Source organism: Pteronotus mesoamericanus, unplaced genomic scaffold, assembly GCF_021234165.1.
Source record: "Pteronotus mesoamericanus isolate MK-2021 breed Mesoamerican mustached bat unplaced genomic scaffold, CSHL_Meso_final scaffold_21, whole genome shotgun sequence".
NCBI lineage: Eukaryota > Metazoa > Chordata > Mammalia > Chiroptera > Mormoopidae > Pteronotus > Pteronotus mesoamericanus.
The window spans coordinates 15,132,233-15,159,184 of record NW_026555310.1 but is presented as its reverse complement, the minus strand read 5'-3'; the positions used below and the strand labels follow the sequence as shown (position 1 = coordinate 15,159,184).

The 26,952-nt window shown below is 36.3% G+C and overlaps 1 protein-coding gene across 1 annotated transcript in view; it reads right to left on the bottom strand.

Annotated features, from left to right (window-relative positions):
• Nucleotides 1–283: 283 nt before the first annotated feature.
• The window catches only part of AMN1 (antagonist of mitotic exit network 1 homolog), a 52,867-nt gene continuing 26,198 nt past the window's right edge, over nucleotides 284–26,952 (bottom strand). The window contains exons 3-7 of the mRNA XM_054591276.1: nucleotides 23,734–23,878; nucleotides 22,063–22,280; nucleotides 21,703–21,759; nucleotides 16,410–16,521; nucleotides 284–864 (exon numbers count right to left, since the gene is read on the bottom strand). Coding sequence (XP_054447251.1) covers nucleotides 791–864; nucleotides 16,410–16,521; nucleotides 21,703–21,759; nucleotides 22,063–22,280; nucleotides 23,734–23,878 — 606 coding nt within the window. The 3' untranslated portion in view covers nucleotides 284–790. The remainder of the gene's footprint in view (nucleotides 865–16,409; nucleotides 16,522–21,702; nucleotides 21,760–22,062; nucleotides 22,281–23,733; nucleotides 23,879–26,952) is intronic.

Genomic DNA, 26,952 nt, shown 5'->3' with positions numbered 1-26,952 from the left:
TTGGAACCTCTAATTTGTAGCCAGTTGGTCAGAGACACAGGTAACAACCTTGACTTGCAACAAGTATCTGAAGTGTATGGGGGCTGGGGAGGCTGGGAGAAGGACTGAACACTTAACCTGTGGAATCTGTTCCTATCTGCAGAATAGAATAGAATCTGATTCTATCCCCCCAACCATATGATGCATTTGGATCTGAGAACCCTTTCCAGGAAAAAGAGCCATAAAAATCAGTGAAATAAGCCACTGGGCAAGGGCCTCAGTAACATTTCATATGCTGGATGGCTAAGGGGTATGATGTCATGGATCATGACGTTAAATATTGTATTTCTTTGTTTCATTGAAATATTCTATAAAGAATTTACAGGCCTATGTTCAGCTTTGCTTTTGGCCAATGGACATTTAAATGTATCAGGAAGGTAGGAGCTAGAAAATAGCTAGAATTATGCTTTTAGAAATACCTGTACTTAGAATTTATCCATATTGGCACATTTCTTTTACAAAAGCTCAAGTATCTAGGTAGGAAAAGGAAATCTCCAGGGAAAGCAGGTAATTTACAAACTTTGTTATTTAAGAAACAAACACTGTGCCCTCACCCCCCACCCCCCCAAACCCATCAGAAGGCATGCTAGGGTTACCATTCAAAAACAATAACTCATCAAGCAAACACAGAATAATAGCACTATTAAAGCGTTTAAGAGTCTGGTAAATCACAAACCATACTACGTGTTGGAAAGTCAACCTCCAAGACCACCATTTCCTGATAGTATGGAGAGCATAGCTTTGATAAGCATCAATAAACAGTCCATGTCACTTGCTTTAATTTGCTTGGGCCTCCTAACTGCTCCAAGACTTCTCGTGAATGATCTACAAAAGGAAATAGGGACAATACATTAATTCACAATAATCAGAGATACTTCATGTGTCCTCATGCATAAACTGGGGATGACGATAACTATTATATCTAATAGAGTTATTTAAAGGATTAAGTGAGGAGACAGTATACAACTCCTGAGAGAGGGGAAACAAGCTGGGTGGAGGTGGGCAAAGGGAGAAAAAGCAGGGACAACTATAATAGCGTAAACAGTAAAAATACAATAAAAAAAGAATAGTATACAACTAAAAATACATTTAATTAATGGTAATCCCTGCCACTATTAGCTGCAGTGCACATATCATAGTAATATTTTTATTTTTTAAATTTATTTATTTTTAGAGAGGAGGGAGGGAGGGAGAAAGGGAGAAAAACATGGACGTGTGAAAGTAAAAATGATTGGTTGCCTCTTGTATACCCCCAACTGGGGACGGCCCGCAACCCAGGCATGTGCCCTAACGAGGAACTGAACCCCTGACCTTTTGGTTTGCCGAATGACTCCCATCCCACAGACCCACACCAGTCAGGACCATGGTAATACTTTTAAAAAACAGACATATTGTTTTCTCTGTAATTTTGCCAAAGAGTAACAGAGTAATTTCATCATTAACCTGTGTATAGTTTTTCCCAGGCTCCTGTCAGGACATAGATGACACACTACAGTGGTGTTTGAACAGGGTTTAATGAAACATCTATTTACAAAGGAGTGGGCAGAATGAAAGAAAGCCAGCAGGCATGGTAGAGCACCTTGGGAAGCTGCAACATGCCCAAAAAGGTTAGGGGAGAGAGCAGTTACTAGAACAGAACAACTGAAAATCTATTATATAGGAAATCTAGATTAAAGACAGGTTTCTAATAGGTTGAATGTAAAAGGATGGACAGATGTATCATGCAAACAGCAACTATAACAAAGCTAGAGTGGCTATACTTGTAGTAGAGGAAATAACACTTCCCAACCATTCCATGAGGCCAGTATTACTCTGACACCAAAGCCAGGCAAAGACAGCACACACACATGCACAACTACAGACCAGTATCTCTTATGAATAGGTACTCAAAAATTTTCAACAAAATACTAGCAAACCAAATCTAGCAACATATAAAAAGAATTATATGCCATGATCAAATGGGACTTAGGAATGCAAGACTGATGTAACATCTGAAAATTTATTAACATAATACACTGTATTAGTTTCCTATTGCAGTTGTAATAAATTACCACAACCTTAATGGCTTAAAACAATGCAGATTTATTATCTTAGAGTTTTGGAGGTCAAAATTCTAAAATGGGTCTCACGGGGCTAAAATCAGGTTTTAGCAGGTCCAGCATTCCTGTTTGGAGGCTCTAGGGGAGAACCCAGCTCCTGGACTTGCCCAGCTCCCCGAGGCCGCCACATTCCTTCCATTCCTCCATATTCAAAGTGAACAGTGCTGGAGAGAATCCTTTTCATGCTCTCACCTCTAGGATTCTCCTTCTTCTGCCTTCCTCCTGTACTTTTAAGGACTCATGATTATATTGCGCCCACCTAGGTAAATAGGAATAATTTCCCTATTTTAAGGTCAACTGATAAGCAACTTTTAAATTCCACCTGCAACCTTATATAGCATAACACACACAGGTTCTGGGCATTAGAACATGGACATGTCTGTGTAGGGGCATTATTCTGCCTATAACACATAGCATATCAGTAGAATAAAGGACAAAAACCACTTGGTCATCTCAGTACTCACAGAAAAAGCACTTTGATTTGACAAAAATCAATACTCATGATAAAACTATTCAACAAACTATGTACAGAAAGGAAATTCTTTGACCTGATAAAGGGCATCTGTGAAAAAACCCACAGCTAATAAACTTGATGGTGAAACACTAACTGTTTTCCCCCTAAGAAGAGGAACAAAGCAAGGATGTCTGCTCTTGCCACTTCTATTCAACATTGGACTAGAGGGTCCAGCCATGGAAATTAGGGGAGAAAGAGAAATCAGAGGCATTCATGTTGGAAAGGAAGAAGTAAAACTATATTTGTAGATTATATAACATTGTATATAAAATGTCCTAAGGAATCTTCTGAAAAATTAGAAATAAGAAATGATTTCAGCAAGGTTTCAGGGTAGAAGATCAATATACAAAAATCAAATGTGTTCCTGGTCATGATGGCAGCATAGATAAACATGGCTGGCTCCCCTGCACAACCACATCAAAATCACAACCAAGCAACAGAACAATCATCATTCGGAACTGTCAAAAATTGAGCTGAATGGAACCCTACAACTACAGAATTAGAAAAGAAACCACACTAAGACTGGTAGGAGGGGCAGAGATGGGAAATGGGCTGGTCCCACACCCATGTGTGGCAGATAAAAATTGGGAGGGATATCTCAGGAGTGAGGGGTCCCAGCCCTACACTAAACTCCGCAGCCCAGGGTTCCAGAACCAGGAAGATAAGTCTCCATAACTTCTGGCTATAAAACCCAGCAGGGTTTCAGGCTGTGGAAGACAGAACCTGCTGGAGTCTCAGGCAGTTCCTCTCAAAGGGTTTGTGCGCAGATTTAGTCACACTCACTCCCTTTGAGCTCCAGCATAGGGGCAGCAGGTTGAAAGGCATCGGGACATATAGGGAGGAACTGAATTGTCCAGCATCAGAGCGAGAGCTGGGGAGCAGCTTTCTCCCAGACAGAAGTGCTGGCAGAGGTCACTGTTCCTTTTGTGAGCTCTCTCTGCACAGAGACACAGAGCTGGCAGGTGAGTGCCATATCTGAGACTCCATCAACCTGGCTCACACTGTTTCTGCACCCTGTGGTTTCCTGAGGCCCTACCCCACCCAACTATCAGGTCCACCCAAGCTGTTTCCAGTGGCTTTCCATATGAATGGCTTGTCTTGGCCCATGCCTCAGATTTTCCTAAATTCTCTCCAACAAGCAGTATCTGGCTTTGGTAAACCCCTACCTCTTGCTAATTTGCCTAGGCCCAGCACTTGCAGCAGCCAGCTTTGGTTCACAGCTTGACCTCACATTGGCACCTCCAAGAACAGTACAAGTAGCTGCCATCTGCAGATTGCTTTGTAGCTTATGGTGTGTGATCCTGAACAATATATAGGTGGTAGCTGACCTTGGATGTGCCAACAGCAATCGAGGCTCAACTACAACAGGAGAGTGCACATGCCCACATGGTAGCACACCTTGGGTACCCAGGTTGGGTAACAGGGGAGTGTGTGCCACTGGACTCTGCAGGACACCTACTATAGTAGACCACTCTACCAAGCCTGGGAGATGTAGCAGCTCTGCTTAATACATAGAAACAAATGTAGGGAGGCTGCCAAAATGAGGAAACAAGAGACAAGACCTGTATGAAAGAAGAGATCAAAACACCAGAAAAAAAAACCAACCTAAACAAAGTGGAGACAAGCAATCTACGAGATGCAGAGTTCAAAACATTGGTTATAAAAATGCTCAAGGAACTTCGTGAGGACCTTAACAGCATAAAAACCAGTCAGAAATCCACTAATTGAAATAAAGAGCAATGTATAGGGAATTAACAGTAGAGTGGATGAAGCGAAGAATCAAATCAATGACTTGGAATATAAGGAAGCAAAACCAACTAATCAGAATAGTAAGAAGGAAAAAGAATAAACAAAACTGAAGATAGTGTAAGGAGACTCTGGGACAACTTCAAGCATACTGACATTCATTCCACAGGGGTGCCAGAAGGAGGAGAGAGAGCAAGAAATTGGAAACTACTTGGAAAAAATAATGGCAGAAAACATCCCTAACTTAGAGAAGGAAATAGACCTACAAGTCCAGGAAGCACAAGATGAAGCCAAAGAGGTGCACTCTAAGACACATCATAATTAAAATGCCAGAGGTTAAAGATATAGAATCTTGAAAGCAGCAAAAGAAAAGCAATTAGTTACCTTCAGTGGAGTTCCCATAAGACTGTCAGCTGATTTTTCAAAAGAAAGTTTGCAGGCTAAAAGGGGTTGGCAAGAAATATTCAGAGTGTTGGAAAGCAAGGACCTACAACCAAGATTACTCTACCAAGTAAAGCTATCATTTAGAATCGAAGACCAGATAAAGAGCATCCCAGAAAAGAAAAAGCTAAAGGAGTTTATCACCACCAAACCAATATTATATGAACTGCTAAGGGTCTTTTTTAAGGAAAAAAGGAAGATCAAAACTGTGAACAATAAAATGGCAATAAATACCTATTTGTCAACAACTGATTCTAAAAAACAAAATAAACAAGCAGAACAGAAACAGAATTATAGATACAGAGAATGTTTTGATGGTTGCCAGATGGGAGGGAGGTTGAGTGGATGGGTGAAAAAAGTGATGGATTAAGAAGTACAAATTGGTAGTTACAGAATAGTCATGGGGATGTAAAGTACAGCATACAGTAGCCAAAAAATATATATGCATGACTCATGGACATGGATAACAGTGTGGGGACTGCCTGAGGAGTTGGGGAGGGGAGGGGTAGAGGGGTGCAACTGGGACAATTGTTATAGTATAAACAATAAAATACAATGAAAAAATCAAATGTTTCTATATACCATCAATGAACAATCCAAAAATGAAATTAAAAAAAAATTTCATTTATATTATCATCACAAAGAAAAAATACTTAGGAATAAATTTGACAAGTGAAAAACTTATACTCTGAAAACTATAAAACACTGTTGAAAGAAATTAGATATAAATAAATGGAAAGACATCCATATGTATAGATCAGAAGACTTAAGATGGCAATATTCATCAAATTTACCGATTCAAGGTGATCCCTACTAAAATCCCCTTTTTTAAAAAAGAAATTGACAGGATGAGTCTAATATTTATATGGGAGTTCAAATGACCAAGAAGAACCAATACAATTTTGAAAAAGAACAAAATTGGAAAAGAATTTAATTTTAGTTGGTGTTTCTAGGAATATTTTGGTATTTTTACTAGTTAGGAAGGTGTTATCAAACATTATGTATACATATTTGTTTTCTGACTCTATGTCACTCTTCTATAGGAATTTATTGTTGAACATAAATAGAATGATACTTTCCATTAAAAAGCATAGGGTATATTTTTATGTAATTTAAAAATTTTTCCTGACCAGTGTGGCTCCGTTGGTTGGGTGTCCATTTTGCGAAGCAAAAAGTCACCAGTTTGATTCCTGGTTGGTCAGGGCACATGCCTGGATCACGGGTTTGGTCCCAATCAGGGTGTGTACAAGAGGCAACCAATCAATGTTCCTCTCTCACATCAATGTTTCTCTACCTCTCTGCCTCCCTTCCTTCCCCTCTCTCTAAAATAAAAATAAATAAAATCTTAAAACTTTTTTTTGATATAGATGGCAGTATTATACTACTCAAGTAGAAATATTTGATGCCTGTGAGTTTATCAGGCTATAGGGAGAAAACTGTATGGCTTAGGAAATTGTTCTATTAAGGAAAGAATTAGATATTGTGGCACAGGTCACTCAGGTTTTAACTTCCAGTTCTACTATCAATTATTTCCAAGATCTGGGGCAAGCCACTTAAGTTCATTGTATTCTGTTCCCTTGTCTTTAAAACAAGGGAATTGTTTCCATGACTTCTAAGGAACCTTTCATCATCTCTCTAAAAATCTATGACTAACACAGATGGAGGCCACTTTTTGAAAGTGATTCATGGTAGAGGCTTTTGGAGCACCAAGAGGAAGAAACCATGGGAAATATAAATTAACAAACTAATTTTTTCAAATGATTAAGGAAAACATAATTTTGACATGTTTGTAGAATACACAGTGAAAAAAGTGAGGATGGGCATATTTTTATAAACAATGATCAGAGTTCTAATGCTTCATAAAGAAGTCCTGTGGTGCCGGATTAGTAATGAATGAATAAATAAGGACCAGGTAACAGAATAATATAGGATTTAGAAAATAGAAAACATGAAATAACAAAAAGTTGTCCTTTAAGTAAGGAATCAGCTTAATTACAGGGAAACTGAAGCAAACTACTTGGGTCTTAAAAATATTTTCGTTTTGGCCCTTTGCGGTAAATCTTGACAATGTTATCATCTAGAAATCTTTGTAAAGAACTTGCTTGTAAAGCAACCAGGCTGAAACAAATCCTCAGATATAGCTGAAATTCCAGTCAATTCAAAGTAGCAGATTTCCTGTTGGGTTTTTTTTTCCCCTTTCAATGTAAACATAAGAAAAATAGTTTTATTACCCTTCTAAAATATAAACCTCCACGTCTATGAAAATGCTGCAACATGCCTAGATACTTATGAGAAACTGAAATGCATGTATATTGTAGGAGATTAACAAAAGTGTGAATTGAACTGAGGGATAATCATTACAGACATAATTAAATTAAAAGCTTAATAAGTTTAAAAATTATTTTCCTGCTTCCTGTCTATAACTTATAATAATTTAAAATAGCAGCTTAGTTTTTCTCTTATGCAGAAATAAAATCAGTGCTTCTAACAGTTTCAAGACCTAATTTATGATGTGGAGTTCTGTTTATAGTTTGACCTTAAGGTCAAAAAAATTTCATAAACATTTAGAAATATAGTATGGAGCATAAACCTGTTAATTCAGGGAATCTGAGATGGGTAACCACAGTGGGCAGTGCTAAATCTGGGGGTCAGGTTGCTGTGGGGATAACATAATATTAGAATTGTACAAATATATGTACATACATATATTCTTTTCATAGAATATCAATTTATTGTCTTATATGGTCATATATGAACAAACACATGAACACATAAACAAGAGGCAACATGTTACAAATATTTTCAGAGAAAATAAACACTTAATAAATCTAAGGGGGGGAACATGTTATATAAGGTGTCATGAAAGAAGAAAGAACTTTCATTTTGCAGGCCCCCCAAAAAAAGCATTTGTCTTTTTTGGAGGAAAAATTTAAAAATTAAATATAAGGTGACTATATTAGCCCACTTTATTTTCATTCAATGATGGTAGCAAAAATATAAAATGGTAGCAGTGCTGATAGGAAAGAGGGAGAGGACAGATAGATGATCTGGGTAGCTGAAAAACTTCAGCCTTTTCTCTTTAGGAAACTTTATTGATAAAAGAACATTGTGTATAAACTCTTGCATTTTTATCAGATCCCCCAAATGCATGACTGAAAATTATACATAAGGGAAAGTTGAGGTCTATAAAAGGTAAGTTATTTACTATTTGGAGAGATGGCAGGAAACAGCACTTCTCTACAGCTTGAGATTTTAGTTTTAGTTTTGGTACTACTACTAAAAACTGAGTCACACACTGGGCAAATAACATTTCAGCATCTCACTTTCCTATTCTGTGAAATCAGGGATCAGGAAAATAATATACAGAGTATTCTGTGCTAAAAAATTTTTGAGAAATGCTTGGATAAAAACACTTAAGTTTCTTAGCTATAGTATTTTCAGAACCTTTGATAAATTAGTATTTATTTTATTGTAGTGGTGTGTTGAGTTTCCCAAACTTATAGTGGTGTGTTGAGTTTCCCAAACTTTTTTGACATATAAATATTTCTTGTTTTATGCTATACCTCTGGTGTCTTCCAGAACACTATACCAATGTAATCTGTAGTTAGTGAATTCAAGGGGTCTGGGGGCAGAGCAAGGAAAAAGGTATGGCCACAGGGTGGCAGTAGAATACAAGAGGTTTTATTTGGGTTTCACTTTGCTAGGTTTGCATGCAAAGGAAGTCCTTCGCAACATGAGACCCTCCAAAAAGTGTGTGTGGGGGCTTGGGATGGGGTATGGGGGTGGCACCACTCAAAAGGAGAATAGGGTCAAGATAAGGAGTCTCTTGGTCAGAGAGCCCCAAGGTTAACAGTGGCTTGGGGTCTTTTCTAGCCCTGGGTTCTATCTTACCTATGGGTAGTAAATGCTGAGTATGTTTTTTTCAGGGTATGCAAAGCAGGCAGGCTCTAGATGGATAGATTAAGAATCTGCTTATTTAGGATATATTTAAAACAAATGGGTGAGCAAATATTTGAGTTTGGTGCCAGAGGGCTTCTGAGCTAATAGTACCAATCTGCTATGAAGAAGTAAACAATATAGGGCCAATATATAGAGGCCATCCTTAGCTCTTCATATAACAATAATACAGGTGGTAAATGCTGGATTAGGTTAACTTCAGGTCAAACATATTGTTATTCTATTCAAAATATTTTGAACTCCTGCCATTTCAATGTCTGCTTCCACTGCTCCATCAGACACATGAAAATATAAAAAGCAATTTGAAGGGGATATTGTATTCTTGTTACAAATGCTGAAATTGACTGATATTTTTTCTTTACTGTAAAGCAATGTTTCTCAAAATATGATATGAGAATCTTACAGTTCAATATCCTTGCAGGATTGTGAGCTGAACTAGTCACTTCATTTGACTGAAAGAACATCTGATAACCTAAGGTTATTCAGACTTGGATACTTGCAGACTATCCCTTGAAAAGGAGCAAAATAAGCCTGCCACTTCAAAGAAAACAAATGACAGTTTGTTGCTAATGATAAAATGTTAGCTCTCAAGTGAAGTTTGGAAAATTTGTAGTTGTCACTGTACCTTCAAACTACCCAGTACATTTATGAGGAGATCAGTGGCGACATTAACAAATGTGATTTTTAAAAATGTGTTGACATTTGAGATATCCATATATAATTCAGATAAACAATATTTTCCAAACTGCCTACATGTTACAAAATCATATATGGATAAAAGATCTGTTCAAAATGCGAGATACACCAATGGATCGTAATGCAAGTGTATGAAAATTTCATTGATATATTTTCAACTTTCACACTGCAATAACCTTTAAGAAATTACTACTTGATGAGTTAGGGGTAATATCAAAGACAAGTATCCACAGTGGTCTGAAAAATGATGATCTGAGTGAAAATACTTGTCTCTTTTCCATGTAATAGGCTTATTATTTTTAAAAAATGAATTAATAAATCTGTTTAAAAAGTCTCAGCTTTAATTTTTAATTTAATCATATAACCCACATAAACAAAAACTCCTTGGGATCCTTTATATTTAAGAGTGTAAGTGGGTCTTGAGATGCCACCATACTTGAAAAATGACACCATAAGGTATTAACTCAGTTGCTAAAAGCCATAACTGGTTGTTTTATCTCATCACCAGTATAAGACTACAAAGAAAAACCAATAGAATTTGTTCTGAAACAAAGTGTGTATACAAAATCTAAGAATCTTCTTGAATTACATTTCTAGCATATATCTTTTAGAGAGAAGTTAAAAACAAAATACTACAAGGAAGGAGAAAAACATGCTTTTAAGATGCACACATAAGTCAACATCATCAGAACATTATTTCTTAAAAAGAGTAAACCATGAGACATTGCTTTCAGATGAATACAGCTATTCAACAATATTTGTGAACCATTGCTCTCAGAGGAAGCTGGTGTGTTTTGGGACTTTCTATTTTTCTATACTCTGGCAGTTACACAGATAGAAAAGAGTCCATGTGAATTCACAAGCATGCCATGCCCATAAGGCTACAAATTCCAGGTCTATTAAAATAAGCAATCTAAAAAGGCCCCTTCCATTGGCAAATACAAATTCCTTGAAGTAGGAAATGGCTAGGTAAATCTCTTAGTATTAGGAATCAGGTCAGACTGTAGTACTGTATTATGCTTTCAGGTATTATGACCTCTGAATAAATCAGAATATTGAAATGTCTTTTCTTTTTCTGTAGAAAGAGAAGTAGTCTTTAATTGACCATAGACATTGGAATGATTTTTCTGATATTTTTCTGGTATTTTTATTTTTGTAATGGTTATAATGGTCATTTTATTTGTGATTAAAAATATTTGTAAATATATCATGGCATTTTTGGATAATGGTGCTTTAACTCATATGTTGAACAAGCATGGCTCTTAAGGTACAATGTTGGTTTCAACTCTATTTTTGTCTCACTTTGTCTCTGTTCATTGAGGGATCGTTCGTCCCTTGCTCTGGATGAACATTTTGGTAATACTATGACTTTCTAATCCCTACTATAAATTATCGAACCATGTTTTAAGTTGGAAAATATCCAATCCTCCCCCGTGCACCCATCTCCCTGGGATGGCTGTCCATCCCACCATGCCCACATCTGGTCTGTGAGTGACACTTATGCACCCTCAGATTCTGGGAGGGCAGGCTGATTTTAATGCAGCAGCAGCCTTTCCTGTCAGCAGGTGACCTATGCCAAGGGTGCATATCAGGCCCTAGTAGTCCTGCTGAAGCCCTATTGAGCAAGAGGTGGAAGGTAAAACAGCAGCACTCTCCAAAGAAGTCCTCACCAAAATTATCTTCTTAAAAGATTGTATTTATTTATTTTTAAAGAGAGGGGGAGGGAGAAAAGGAGGGAGAGAAACATCAATGTTGTGTGAGAGAACCATCTGTAGATCTGTTGCTTTTCGCATGCCCCCAACCAGGGATCTGGCCTTGACCCAGGCATTTGTCCTGACTGGGTATCAAACTGGCAAACTTTGGTTTGTGGGATGATGCCCAACCCACTAAGCTACACCAGTCAGGGCAAATTCTCTCTTAATTATCATCATTTCAACCCTTTAAAACCTTTTTGTGGATGATGGGTTTCCAGGGTTGTGAAATGGGTTCTCAGATATTTCTTTTGAAAATTGGCATCTCTGGCATTTTTCTCACTTTTGAATTTTATACTTACTGCATTTTATTGCCTTAATTGAAATTCCCATTTTAATGTCTCAATAAAGTACCAGCTATATTGAATAGAAGAATATAATTAATTTTACTTTTGTAATCTAGAATTATACATATTTATTGGTATCTATATGTATAACACTGCTAGATATGGAAGACAAAAAAATGATAAGGAAAGAATTACCTGGCATTATCCCTGTCCTTTAGGATCTTAAAGTTGAATTGGTAAATTTAGTATTTGGAGTCATGTGAATGGGGAATAATTTATTGCAGTTAAGCTTTTCTAATGTCTGGAATTATACTAGCTAGGCATTTCTCTTGAATTCACCAACTGATAATATATCTTTGGTTACCAATGATCTTAATACTTACGTAATTTATCTCAAAAGACTCCTGGTTTAAAAATCAGATTAATCACTGGAACATATTTTCCAGGCTTGAAAATTGGTATTTGTCAATCATTTATATATTAATATGGGCACATTTAAGAATTTTAATATTGTTCTTGGTGTACTCAAATAAGTTTTCACTGTACCTTCTAAAGATTTCATTGCCCATTAAGGTCTTTGATCATTCTTTAAGCAGTTTGTCTAAGGATAAGTTTTCTTGGTTGACTATATACATTTTTGCTGATTTGATTTTTATTGAAAGTGGAGGGAAAATGCCAATTTAACTGTTTCCAAATGGTAACCATAAAGATAATCATGATAAAATTAGCAAAAGTTGATTTTATAACATATTGTATGGCCAAGTTGTCCTGTGACAAATATAACAGAACATTAAAATAGAACTATCTCAGCTAATGTTTCAGGACTAGAGCTACTGGCTACTCTCTCACTCCAAAATACCAGATCACCTATACAGGACTTGAAGATGCTTGGCTGAAAGCTGATTTTGGAATCCATGGTGTCTCATCCATTCAAAGATAAAAAAGTGTTAAAGTAGGGAAGGATGGAGAGTTGTAAATTGAAGAAAGGATTTCTTTGAAGACAGCTATGATTTGAGTTCTAAAAAGAGGGCTGAAGGTGCTTGCTCTTCCGCTTAAGCCTGGTGAGAAGGGGCTCTAAAGAGATCAGTTGGAGACTGTGGGGGACACAGTACACTAATATGTCCCTTGGAGCTTGGAGACAGAGAACACTAGTATCAGACCCACACCTAAGAAAACTAAAAGACAGAAGGCTATGGCAAAGAGCCCATGAAGCTAAAAAGAGGACTGAAGTTGGGAAATACCTGCACTCTTATTGTCTAAAGTATATGTTTCCTGTGTACACAGATTGGGCCAGCAGGAGGCTGCCTTTTATCTTGCTCATGAAAGTGTCAGGGAGAGGGAGAATTCTCCCTGTAAACTTTTATAGTTTTTATGGCTGAATTAGTAATAAAATACTGAAAGTGACATAAGAGTACATTAAAAGGAGAAAAACCAATTTAGTACTTGCTCACTGGAGAATCACAGTATGTTATTCAGATTATGAAATGAGGCTCAAAGAATTACTGAGCCAAGCACCTTTTCATTCTTTTTAGACAAACAAACAATAAACTTGCAAAGAACTAACAGGGAAAAAAAAAATAGAGCTCATTTGGAAGGAATCCAAGAAAGGTTTGGGTATTCATTAGTGAGGAATCTAAACAAAGTTCAGGATGAAGTAGTAAATTAATAAAGTGTTTATAGAAGCTCTCTGGCCCTGGGTCTCTTTAGTCTAGTGATAAAGTTAGCTCTCTCTGCCATCCTGGAGCAGGGAGGACAGCTTTCACAGAGGAGATTTATTTCCTGCACTCAAGGAGAAAAGAAGGGGGGTGGTCAAGGTGCCCTTCTGGCCCTGGCTGCTTAGCAAGTAACCCTAAAGTAATCAGTATGCTATTGTGGGATATTTTGGGGGCAGCCTGTCTTGGGCCCTCGCAAAACAGCCTGGATAGGTTAGGAAACCTCAACTAAAAGAGACTGAGGGTGCATTTTCAGTTGCCTGGGGGCAGAGGAAGAAAATGCCAGCCACTAGCCAGAAGACACACATGTGCTTGGATCAAGAGACCTGCAGACAGGAAGATGGGCAACGATGAGGGGGGAGGTAGGGCGTGGGCTCTGAAGAACCTAAAAATGTCCCACATTTGGGAGAGCATGGATCAGGATCAGCTCAGCCACAGAGCCGAGAGTGCTGACACTAGATCACAGAAGTAGTGGCCAAGTAAGTCTTTTTCTTTCCCTTATCTACCCTCCTGCTTACCCCAGTCCCGCCATGTACTGATACGGGTGGGGCCAGAAACTATGCTGGGCAAGCTGGGGAAGGAAGAGAAGCATGAAATGGTAAAACACAGAAGCGAACCATGCCCCTCACTCATTGCAGCCTGTCCACCTACAGCAAACCTGGAGCAGAAAGTTTTAACTTGAACTTGTTTGGAGCATTACATGGTCCTAAGACATTTTAATTACTGAAATGAGAGGTTTTCAGTTTATAAAATGATAAGATTTTTAACTATCCAAGAATGCTAAGTCAATGGCACATGTCTGATATTTCATCTGGCTTTGGGAAAAATTAGTCCCTTTAGAGCAGATCTGTAATTAAAGTGGTGTGAGGAAAATAGAATCACTTTATGAGTACCACCTGCTTGTTTAATGTGTTGATGAAATGTGCACATAGCTCAGTGGGTACATTTACACACTTGTAATTGGTATTTTGAAAAGATCTCTAATCAAAGGTTGCTGTTATTACATTTCCCATATCGTGGTCTCCTCTGCCTTACAACAACAGCCTACTTATTAGAATATACTTTCCTGCCTTGTTTGATGACCAGAGAGCCTTTTTTTGCCTTCTCACATTCCCAGAGTAGTGTGCACATGTGCCATTCCCCTGTGCACAGTCAGTCCTAGGAGTATTTTTGGTTCTCAATTATATTCTTAAAATTACTATGAATTTTTAATAGGATATATCATTCACATGACACAAAATTCAAAAGGTAGAAAAGGGTATATGTAATGAAGATTTTTTCCAACTCTTGTTTCTTTACAACTTTCCCCAGAAGTAGCCACTGCTAACAGGTTCTAATATACCTTTTGGCTTCAGTTTTTTGAGAACTGTTTTGTCTAAAATAAGATTTAGTCCTTGTTATAGATGTCACGGATAACCAAATATAATCCATTACAGGCTTGGTTTAGATTGGCAGTCCAAACAACAACACCACCAGAATAGAAGTTGTCAAAAGGACTTCTAGGATAGTAACTCAATCTAGAGAGTAACTGTTGAGGCTAATTCGAAAAATGGGCTAGAAGGACTGGGTTTACAGTGAGATCCAGTGTTAGGAAATGCCCTGTCTGGTCTCAGGAACTGTAACTCTGCCAACAGGTGGGAGGGCCCCAAGGCTGAAAATAATCAGGGAGGCCTTGGAGAAACAGGCCCCTGAGGAGACATAACCTGCTCCCCCTGTAGAGGCATAGCCTCTGCCTCTCTGCTTGGCCCTGTGATGGTCGCTTGTTGATGACGGGTAAGTTTTTCCATGATGAGATAACAACCTAAACCTAAGGATCGACTGGTATGGGAAGCAGACAAGAAATTGGGGGACACGGAGAAAGGGCAAAAAGGCTCACATCTCTTGGCTCGGCTTGGACATGGCCAGAGTCCTCACTCTATCTGAAAGAAGTCTCCTTGTCTCTCGGCAGCTCCCTCCCCTTGCCTAGCTCAGGCTAGAAACAATACTGGAGGCAGCCCTAAACCAGATCTGGCAGTTCCCAGGGAAATCAGGCCTAAAAGTAAATTCTTTATAAAGTATTCTTTGTTTTTCCCTCAGAAGCTATAGCCAGCTCATGCTGGGAAGGAAATTTACATTATTCACAGACCCTAACTCTAGACCCCTAGATACTCTTATTTTCACTATGCTCTCATGTTTAGTCATCTCTCTTGTTTACTAGTCTCTTCTCGGACCCATGTAAATCACTGTGTTCCTGCCATTTGTTTTCTTCAAAACATCGCCCATTCTCTGTAAACATTAACATACTGATGTAATGAGAACCTGTGCATTCCTGTTATCTAGCCCCACTGATAACCCTTCCAATAAAAGCCTTTGAACAAAGGGGCCTTCCCCACCAGAGGGATGTGCCATGTCCCCTCTCCTGGCATATGGAGAAGTGTTTGTGATGACTTGTGTTTATTCCCCGATCCGTGACACCACCCCCCTGACGGGCTGTGCGGGATTCAGAGTCCCAGCTCCCATCCCAGCTGGCCCCGGACAGTAACCCTCAGATCCTGGGGCGTCGCGCTCCCTGTGACAGCACTCCCTGTCCCCCACAACCCCTCAGCACAGCGCGCCCAATGCCTCTATCCAGGCTATACGCTGGCATGGGTGGGTGTAATACAAAACGGGTGAGGCACTGTGGTTTGGGGACCATGGTGGTAACATGGCAGTTATACAGGCCGAATGGGTTGTGACTACTTTGTTCTCCTTCAGTGAAGTATCACATTCCAAATTATTCTGAATCTCAATGGCTACAGCTTGATGAGATTATATATAACAGGTCACTTAGCATTTTTGATAAATGTAATAATAGAAACTTTTCATTGTCTACTAAAGCATTGTGTTTAGTATCACGACCACTAGCACTGCCACCATCATCATCCTCATCATAGTTAACATTTATTAATGCTTACCATCACTGCCACCACCACAGTTAACATTTACTGAGCCCTTACTATGTATTTGGTACCACATATAGTGTTGTCAGATAATCACTGTGACCAAGTTTATGGGGTAAATACTATTGTTATACCCATGTTACAGATAAAGAAACTGAATAATGAAATGGGTGAAATAATTTATTCAAGAGCACACAATTATTAAAAGATAAAACCAGGATTTGAGCCCAGGCAGTCTCTTATACTGACCTGTTAACAGGGGACATCCATGAAACAGTAATATGCGTATCTGAGGACAGCGAGTAATGACAGCTTCTATAGACTCATCCGTCAGATTCACACAATGTTCCATATGAATCTCCTATTTAAAAAATGAAAAGAAAAAATAGGTTTATAGTAACAGTTTGAAAAAGTTTGAGAAATACTCTGATACAAAAGAAAAACTCTATAGAAAGGACCAATGTAAGTCTGCAGTAATTTGGAAGTTATAGCAGCTTTATAAGTTAAATGTCTAGCCATTTTATGAAGTCATTTGGCAATATCTATTAAAGCTGAAGATGAGTGTACCTTAGAACTCAGCAATTCCTACTACAGATGACCATTATTTAGAAAGAAACTCCTGTATGACTGTAAGAAAACAATTTATAAATATGCCAACTGCAATATTATTTGTAATAGTAAAGTAGGTAAATAAATGCTGGTTCATTCATATAATAGAATAAGATTAAAAGTTAAGATGAAAAATACCTACTTGTATAAATAGACATAAACCTCAAATACAGTGTTAGCTCAAATTCTTTGGAAAACAGTATGGTAATATCTTCTAAAGATAAACATGTATGTACTGTATGATTCAGCAATTTCATTCCCAGGTGTTTATCCAAGACAAATAAAAACATGTATACATAAAGACTTGTATGCAAATGTCTACAGCAATGTTTATAATGGTCCAAACTGGAACAACCCAAATGTCCATCAAATGGTCAATGTAGGAACAAATTGTGTCGTAGCCAGACTACAGAATACTGTTCAGAAAAAAAAAAAAGAGGAATGAAATATTAATGCATGCATCAACATGGGTAAATCTCAAAAAACATTATGCTAAGTAAAAGAAGTAAAAGAAGAGCATAAAAAACCCAAAAGACAATATACTGCATGATTCCATTTATATAAAATTCTAGAAAAGGCAAAACTATAAGGACAAAGTAAATCAATGTGCTTGTGGGGAGGGCCATGGCAGGGGACAGACTACAAAGGTAGGAGAGAAAACTTTTCAGGGTGATGGAAATGGTCTAATCTTAATATGTTGGTGGTTCTAAGGCTGTTTAACAATTGCCAAAATTCATCAAATTGTATGTTTAAAATGGGTAAATTTTATTGTATGTAAATTATACCTCAATAAATCTTGGAAAATTTAAAAACAATTTTGAATAAAAAAGCAAAATGTAGCCTTGGCTGGTGTGGCTCAGTGGGTTGAGCACCAGCCTGTGCACCAAAAGGTTGCTGGTTTATTTCCTGGCCAGGACGTGCCTGGGTTGTGGGCCAGGTCCCTGCTTGGGGGTGTGTGACAGGCAACTGATCAATGTTTCTCTCCCTTTCTTTATTCCTCCCCTCCTCTCTCTCTATAAAAATAATTAAAATATTTTTTTAAAAAACAAACTGTAAACACATACATTATGAAACTATTATGTAAAATTATGAAATAATACTACAGAGAGAAAGATGAAGTACTCAGACTCACAAGAAAAGATACATGGGCACCTTTAAAATAGTGATTAGCTCTGAAGGAAGTAAGGGGGAAACGTGAGGGAGGAGCTTTAGATATAATACACAACTTTTTGAAAAACTTAAATAAATGAAAATGTTAAAATTCAAGTGAATGGCCTACAGGTCTCTGTTATATTACTTTCCATACTTTTCCATAAGTTTGAAATATTATATATGCTTTGTTTGATGCTCTAATTTGGAACCCTTTTGCTTTGCTGGTGAGAATATAAAATGGTACAGCTGCTGTGGAAACAGTATGGCGGTCCTTCAAACAATTAAATATAGAATTCCTACATGATCTAGCTTTTTCACTTCTAGGTACACACTCAAAAGAGTTGAAAACAGGGACTTAAACAAATATTTGCATACCTGTGTTCATAGCAGAGGTATTCACAGTAGCCAAAAGGTGGAAACATATATCAAAAGATGATTATGTATATTTGACCATAATTGTAAAAAAATTTTTACAATTCTGGAAGATTCAGCTAATAGCTGCTGGGTATGTTTATGGTATTGCTATTTCTTTTCTCCTGAAAAGTTGATATTAAGTTGGTGTATATATTATAATTAATAATATCTTAGAAATAAAGAAAATCTGAGTATATTGAAAAACTCATAAAAATTGAGGCAAAAAGTATCCTATGTTATAAATTGGCAAAGGCTACAGACAAATATAATTTGAGAACAACAGATGGAACAGTGTTTGACTCAGGTTCCATTTAAAATATATTAAATTAAGGTTTTTTTAAAAAAGAAAAATCTATGTGGCATATTGAGGTCCTGGCAAAAATTATGAATTTACCACATAACCTTTGTGGGAAATAATTTAGCAATATGAATTTAGGACCATTAAAACAGTATTCAAATTCATGGACCTACTTGTTCCATTTTGGGGAGTTTGTTATAGCAATGGAAGAAAAAAGTGATATGCCTCAACATATGGCTATTTCTAACAGTTAAAAACTGTAAATAATCTGAATTATCAAGAGGAAAATGATTTAAAAAAAGAATGATACATTATATAAACAGATTTTGTTCTCTAATATGCCAGTGCCTAGAACATAGCAGGTACCTAATAAATATTTGTTGACTACATGAATATTTTGTACAACAAGTTAAACTCTTAATCATGAAGATTATAGAAAGTTATAAAATGAGTACAATATAAGAATATGAGAACATTTATTGAGTACATGCGTCTATAATTACAGTAAAACCTAGAAATAAAATGGTGACAAAATGGTCCCTGCTAACTAGGAACTCAGATAGACATTTCAGAAATATTTATGACATTGAATAAATGCTGTAATATAAGTTTGTACCCTTTGTCAATCTTTAGGAAATGTCCTTAAACTTTGAATCAAATTTATTTTCAAGTTATAAACAACTTAGCAAGATGGATAATTTAATTTCTCAGACTAAAACAAATTAAAAGCCACAGATTGAAACAGGGCATCTGATAAAAGGTAGGCATACATATCACCCACAAGAGAAGAATTGGTTGAGTTTGTATTTCTGTTTCTTAGAAACTGTGAGCACAAATATGCTGTGAGCCAAAGGTCAAAGTATATTCATTCTATATACTTTGTTTAAGGAAGGAATTAAATTTTAACAAATTTTAGATAGTTTTCCATTTAAGCACTTATAGCAGTAAATTTTGGAAAAATGAAAACCGCAGTGATATAGCACTGTAAGTGTCAACACTTATTTGTTTCTAGATTTTTTCCTATGTCTGCTTAGGTTGGTGCTCCAATTTGTCATGCTAAAGTAAATAGATATATTTCCTATACTGTATAACAACTAATTTCCTGGTGGTTTTATTAGAAAGTGACGAACTAGGTTAATTGTTTGAGAACTTTATTTAAAATGATGGTGATTATAAGATAATGTTGTTCTTAGAATTAAATAACCTAATAAATATAAGGCAGGAGCACGAACGCTGAAAAGTAGTTAGGTGTTCAACAATGTTAGTATTTAAAACAGTGAAAATTATGGCAGAGTTTATTGCCCCTACCGTCAGCATACAATTTAGAATTTGGAACCTGGCATAAGAAAAAGATGGTAATTTCTCAATCAAAAGATTGTAAAAAATAAATAGGTTATATTTTTTTATATACACACAGATGCATATAAGCAGGATGCAGATATGTAAAATATCACAAAAAATAATCTATTTGGGCATTAACTCATGGGGAAATAGTTTGGCAAAACCATGTTACTGCAGTTCTATTAAAATAGTTATTACTAACATTTACAATTCTCTTATAGCATGTTTACTTCCAAAAAAAATTTGATGCGACTTATTATTGACAAGCACAGCCATATTAAACATGAGAGTGAAAAGATACCAGCAACAACGCCCTGGCCGGGTGGCTCCACTGGTTGGAGTGTCATCTCGTACACCAGAAGGTGGTGGGCATGTATAGGAGGCAACCAACTGATGCTTCTCTCACATTGATCTTTCTCTCTCTCTCCCCCTATCTTCCTCTTTCTCTAAAATCAATAAAAACATTTCCTCTGATAAGGATTTAAAAAATGAAAAAATAAATTTAAAAAAAGGCTATAAACTGGAAAAGAAGAACTCCAAATCCTAGGACAAAAGGCTTCTAAAATACACATATTTTTAATTTACTTGGGGGGGAGGGGAGAAAGAGAGGGAAACATCAATTTGTTGTTCCATTTATACATTCATTCATTGGTTGATTCTTGTTTGTGCCCAAGAGTGGGCATCAAACTCACAATCTAGGTGTATCTAGATGATGCTCTAACCAACTGAGCTACCTGGCCAGGGATATAAATATATTCTGAAACACATTATTGAATTTAAAGAATGAACACTAATCTAAGATCTTTTTAAATGATTGTACAATGTGGCTACTGGGGAGGAAAAAACCTTTTCTTTATCCTCTTATGTTCTGTCTTTGGAGTCTTGCATATTAAAATGACAAATACAGATTAGCAAGAAAAAGAAAAAAAGAGAAAGTGTATTTGTCTGCATGCTTACAGAGAAAATGATTTAAAAAATGGCTAGAATTTAGAGTTTATATACCGTCTTAATAGGGGAAGGGTACAGGGATAAAGAACACTTAGAGAAAAACAAATGACTTTTGAGAAAGACAAAATGGACTTTCAGGAGAGTAGATGGAATGTATGATAGTCTTGGGACAATTTTTGTTTATGCGACTTCTCATCTGACTTCTCCAGTGATAGGACTGATCTTTCCTCTATGGGAAGTTTTCCTTCAAGGGGATTTGATGGCAAGTGAATTATTTGGAAGGCTCTGCTTTTAGGTAGATGGGGCGAGAATGGTAGTTCAGACAAAACTTCTTTTTGCATGGCTTGATTCTAAAAAATTTTCAGCTAAAAATAATTTTAATGCCATAGTGGTATCCTTTATGGGCGCCTTCATAGGTCCGGAAAATATAATGACAAGAGAGTAAGTAGTCCTGGTAGAAATATCAGTCAGACATGAAACCTAAAGAATATTACTTCACATTGATAAATTCTCAAACGTCATCCAAAATAGAACTATCCTTAAACATGTTAGAAGCTGAAACTTCTGGAAAGTAAAATGGGTTTTTATTTTAAAGCATACCTTATCTCCTAATTTACCAGTTTTTATTTACTCTGGGAATAAAGAGGTAGATACAAAAAAAATCTATGGAAATACCTAACTGATAATAAGGCACTCGTTGTCTGCTGGGTTTAAAATATAATTTCTGAAGATAATATAAAAATGTAGTTAGCATCATTTTTATAGATATTTTTAAATTACCTCTAATTTCTTGGCACAAGGTCCACTAACAAGCGCAACCACACCATTGTCAGATACCTAAGCAAAGGGAAAAAGCAACACAGCACATAAATGGATATGATGGAGGTAAAATTTTCTAAAAATTATTAATCATTTAGATATAGCTTTATTGCCTCCAAATGTGTTTTAGCCATATATACCTTCCGCCCTTACTTTAAAAAATTGAGCAGAATGTCCAAGTTACACTGCAATTATTTAACTACCAAAGTATGAAGTACTCAACAATTTTAATAAAAGTAATCATGTTCTTTTAATGAGTCATTGAAAATATATTGGGCAAACACATACAGTCTCTTTATTACAAGTCTATATTTCATTTACCTGAGTGGCTGAAATGCCAACATATTGCAAAAATAAGCAGTTTTCTCCTAATGCATGTAAGGACACATCAGTAATACGTAAGCAGCCACCTAAATCAATGATCTTTAGCAGCCGGCAATTGCGTGCAAGGGCAAGGACTCCTTCATCAGTGAGGTTGCAGCATCTTTTCAGACGAGCCTCATAAAGGTATGAACAAGATGAAGCCACAGCTTTTATTCCTGGGGGAAAACATAATTATGTATCAATGAGCTATAAATGTATATATATGAAAACATGACTGATTTTCATTTAAGCAATCACCAGTACTGACAATGATACATCTACTTGTATGATAGCCCTTTTCAAAGTAGTCCACCTGTGAGGATACACCTATCCAGTGATGCTATCATTATTTAAAAGTATTTGGAATGTTTCAGAAATTTTCTATACAATCTGTAATATATTTTTCAGAATAACTGCCATTAATGGTCAGCCCTTATTGTTTATGAGTTGAGAGATTTCCTTTTAGGACATAGCCAAATCATTCAGAACTATATTAGGTAATTAAATAGTAAGTGATTCTCCTTTTTGTCAAAAGTTTTAAAGTAATAAAGTCAATGTTCTTGTCACCTCTGAATACACACCAAAGTTAAATTGCCCAAACGTCTTAAATAACGCTCCCATGCTTATCCTCAGGAATGCTGCCTGTCTCTGCACCCTCTCTTCCGTCTTTCACTCTGCCCCTTTCTATCACCATGTTCCTTTTCTCTTAGCCTGGACCAATCTTACTGAGGGTCAAAAAGAAAGAGGTCCTTAAATCGAATTAAACTGATACAAATGCATATTGGGAGACTGGTAAATGAGAATATGTTACAAAAATAAGAGTACTTCAGGATCATAGGCCCTCCAGTCTACTGTGAAAAGATACATTTACGGACAAAATACACAAAATAGAAGGCGGCAAATTTATGTGTAGGTAATTTTTATTGTTTCATAGTTTAAGAAAGAACTTTTTAAAATTTCATCACTGTACAGAATGAAAATTCTTTTCAGTGAGTCATTATTTGTGTAAACATTTAAAAATTTAACGATTCTTTGCAATATTGTGAGAATCCTAACTTGCTAACCAAAATGATTGCAAAATATAACCAATGACCCACAAAATTTTCTAGAAGCTTAGCTAAATAAGTCCTTTCTTAAAGAAAAAGGTAAAAAAAAATCTTATTTTGAAAAAAAGGTAAAAGTCCACTAATTTATGCATTAATCACACTGAAAAATACAGTTGTTTGGCTAGCACTAGACAGTCTGATAGGAGAGTGGTAAATTTAATCTGATGATAACTTAGCTTTCTGTTGTTTAGATCCCCAAAGCCTTAGGGTATGAACTGGTCCTTTCTTATTTCACTGTATCAGGCAAAATATTGAAAACATAGAGGTATCCATCCATGTTTACTTTAAATATGTTTAAGATACAGGAGAGTGACATACCCAGTGTGTTTCTTAACTTTCAGCACTGGTTATAAGCAAGAATTCTAATTTGGATTCTTTATCTTAGTTTGAATATTTGTGTTGGTGATTATAGTTTCTATTTCTTTGACATTTTCATACTTTTTTTTTTACATACTTTCCCCTTTTTTTCTCTTAAATTATGCCAGATGGTGAATAGTAATCTACAAATTCATAATAAACATACCTTCTGAGGTTATAGAAACTCTGTTTTCTTTTGAGGAATTTAAATTTAATTCCTTCAGTTTTCTGCAGTTACACAGGTGCAGGAGAGCAGTATCCGAAATATCACAGGTCTGTAGATAGAGAGTTTGGACTTCAGGATGTAAAATCTGTAATAAATATATGATTTTTAAAAATGAGTTCTTCCTATAAATATAAATGTTTTGGTGGTCATAACAGACCACTGGAGGATGGAAAATACAGCAAAAATCAGAAACATGTCTGTGTGGAGATAGATACATAGATCAAGAAAAGCAAGGCTATTTCCCACTGGAGATGCATCTTCTAGTGCCTCTAATGTCTTTATTGGAACAAATAGCACTGTTGAAAACATACAGCTGGGTATATAGTAAAGTCCCACTAGACCTGAAAAGCAGAATCAGTGTGATAGAGGTGCTTCTTCTCTCCCAGTAAGTAGTCCCTGCCTATTATTAGAGATTCTAGCTATGCACCTCCTTACATACCAAATGCTTATAGAGCAGTAGTATTATCATTTACCTCCTTCATTCTTATTTTTGGGACCTAGTACAAACAAATCCAGTATTATTGACTATTCACTTGAGGGCAACAAATAACAGATCAATTTCAAAGCATTCTGAGCTCTCCCTCTGAGATCGTTTTTCTTTTCTTTTTTTCCAAAATAGAAAAATGGCTTGACTTTTCTGAATACGAGTAATGTACTGTTATTGTGAAATATTCAGCCAATTTATTTATATTAAAATTTTAACTTATTAATTTTTAGAGAAATTGAGGAGAGAGATAGAGGAAGGGGGGAGAGAGGGAGGGAGGGAGAGACAGAAAGAGAGAGATCAGTTTGTTGTTCCACTTATTTATGCATTCATTGGTTGATTCTCCTATGTGCCCTGACTGGAGACTGAATCTGCAACCTGGCGTATTGGGATGACGTTCTAACCATTTGAGCTACGGGGCCAGGGCTTCAATTTAGAAAAATTGTACAAATGATAAGAATAACTATTTCTATTTATTGGGTACTTACCAGGAAAGGTACTGAGTATGCTGTATACGTTGTCATTTAATATTCTTTCTCTCACATACAAGCACACATACACACACACTTGAGAGACTGGTCATTGCCATTTAATGAAAGAGTTGAGGCATCCACAGCAACCACAGCTTAAAGGCATCCACAGCTTAAACAGCAACACAAACGACAGAACCGAAAAAAGAGCAGAGCTAGGTTTGGAAATCAGGTTTTTCTAATTTTAAAGTCCATTCTTTTAACCACTATAACTAAAGTTACCCATAACACCAATACCCAAAGAAAAACATGCCAGTTTTGATTTTTTTGAAGAAAAAAAAGGCTTTTGAAGAAAAATGAGATTAGATCATGTATATACTTATGAGTAAATTTCACAAAAATAATTGTGGTTGCATACTATTCCATAACTTATTAAATGCATCTTACACTGGCAAACACTTAGGCTGAACATTTAGGCTGATTTAGGAGGTGATATGGTAGGTACAGTGATTAAGAACATGTACTTTGGAGGCAGACTGAGTTTAAATACTATGAAAAAATTTTTTAAATAAACATAATGAGTGTGATAAAGCTCTGGGTTTTTTTGTGCCTCACTATTGTCATCATTAAACAGGGATAATATTTTGTTAGAAATAAAGGTACCTTGTTTATAATATATGCTGCATATAACTGTCAATTATTTGTACTATTGTAAATGACATTATGATGACCATGCTTGTGTGCTTTCCCAATTATTTTCTTGAGATAATATCAGAAGTAAATGTTAATTATATGAGGTGACAGAGATGCTAACTAATCCTACTGTGGTAATCATTTTGCAATAAAGGAGTATATCAAATAATCATGTGTGTTTAACACTTGAAACTTATTCAATGTCATATGTCAATTATATCTCAATAAAACTGGAAAAAAATACCAGAAGTAAAATTGTTGAGTCAATGGTAAGCAAAATTTTAGGACTTTTGATAGTGCCAAACTGTCCTCCTAAAAGGCTTTTTATCAGTTTCCACTCTCATCAGCAGAGGATAAAAGTGATAGTTCCACACACTATTGCCAACACTAGCTATTATAATTTTTTAAGTCTCTCACAAACTGAAAGACAAACTAGGACTTTTCTTTCTTTTTTTATTATATTTATTGATTATGCTATTACAGTTGTCTCAATTTTTCCTCCTTTGCCCCTCTCCACTGAGCACCCCCTACTCTATCAGGCAATCCCCCCACCATTGTTCATGGTCATGGGTCATGTGTGTAAGTTCTTTGGCTACTCCATTTCCTGTACTGTACTTTACATCCCCATGGCTATTCTGCAACTACCTATTTATACTTCTTAATCCCCTCACCTCTTCACTGATTCCCCTACACCCGCTTCCCATCTGGCAACCATCAAAATGCTCTCTGTATCATGATCATGATTCTGACTTTTATTTCTAATAACGTTAAATATACTTTTATTGAGATACATGTTCCTTATAATTTATATTTCTTTACTTTGAGTATTTTCTGATTCTTCTATTTTAGTATTTGTTTGTTTTGATTTTTCCTATTGGTTTGTGGGGATTCTTTATATTGTTAAGAAAAAAACCCATAGAATTTCATCTGTATCGCATATTTTTCCTAATTACTTGACTGCTTATTTTTTCTTCTTGCCATAAAGAAGCTCATATTTTAATGTAATTAAACACATCAATCTTTATCTTCTTGGTTTCTAATTTTGGTGTTGTCAATTAACTTTGACCAAGAACTGCAAAGTAAAAAGAAGTTTTATTTGGGATCCTTAGGAATTGCAGTTCAGAGGCTACAGATTTGGGTAGAAATCCAACTGTGTTTTAAGGGGCAAAGAAAGAGCGTTTATAAAGACAGAAAGAGGGCCACTGCCAGAGGGGTTATGCAAGTTGATTTAAGAGCTGTGAGTGGTGCTGTTAAGCAGACTTACACTGTGCTACCTATATGTGATTGTTGCTTTGTCTATTGGTAGGTGAAAATTTTATTTTTTAATAGAGTTCAGTGATGCAGAGCCAGTTCCAGGAACTGTAACAAGGTGTAGTCATTTGTGGTTTAGCCCACTCCAAAAATTCAACTTCATACGGAGTGGCTGTGTTAGTTCGGCTTTCTGAAGGCCTCCTGGCTCCATTTTAGATTGTTGTCTTGACAATACCAACTCCATTTTGCTGTTTTCCTTTC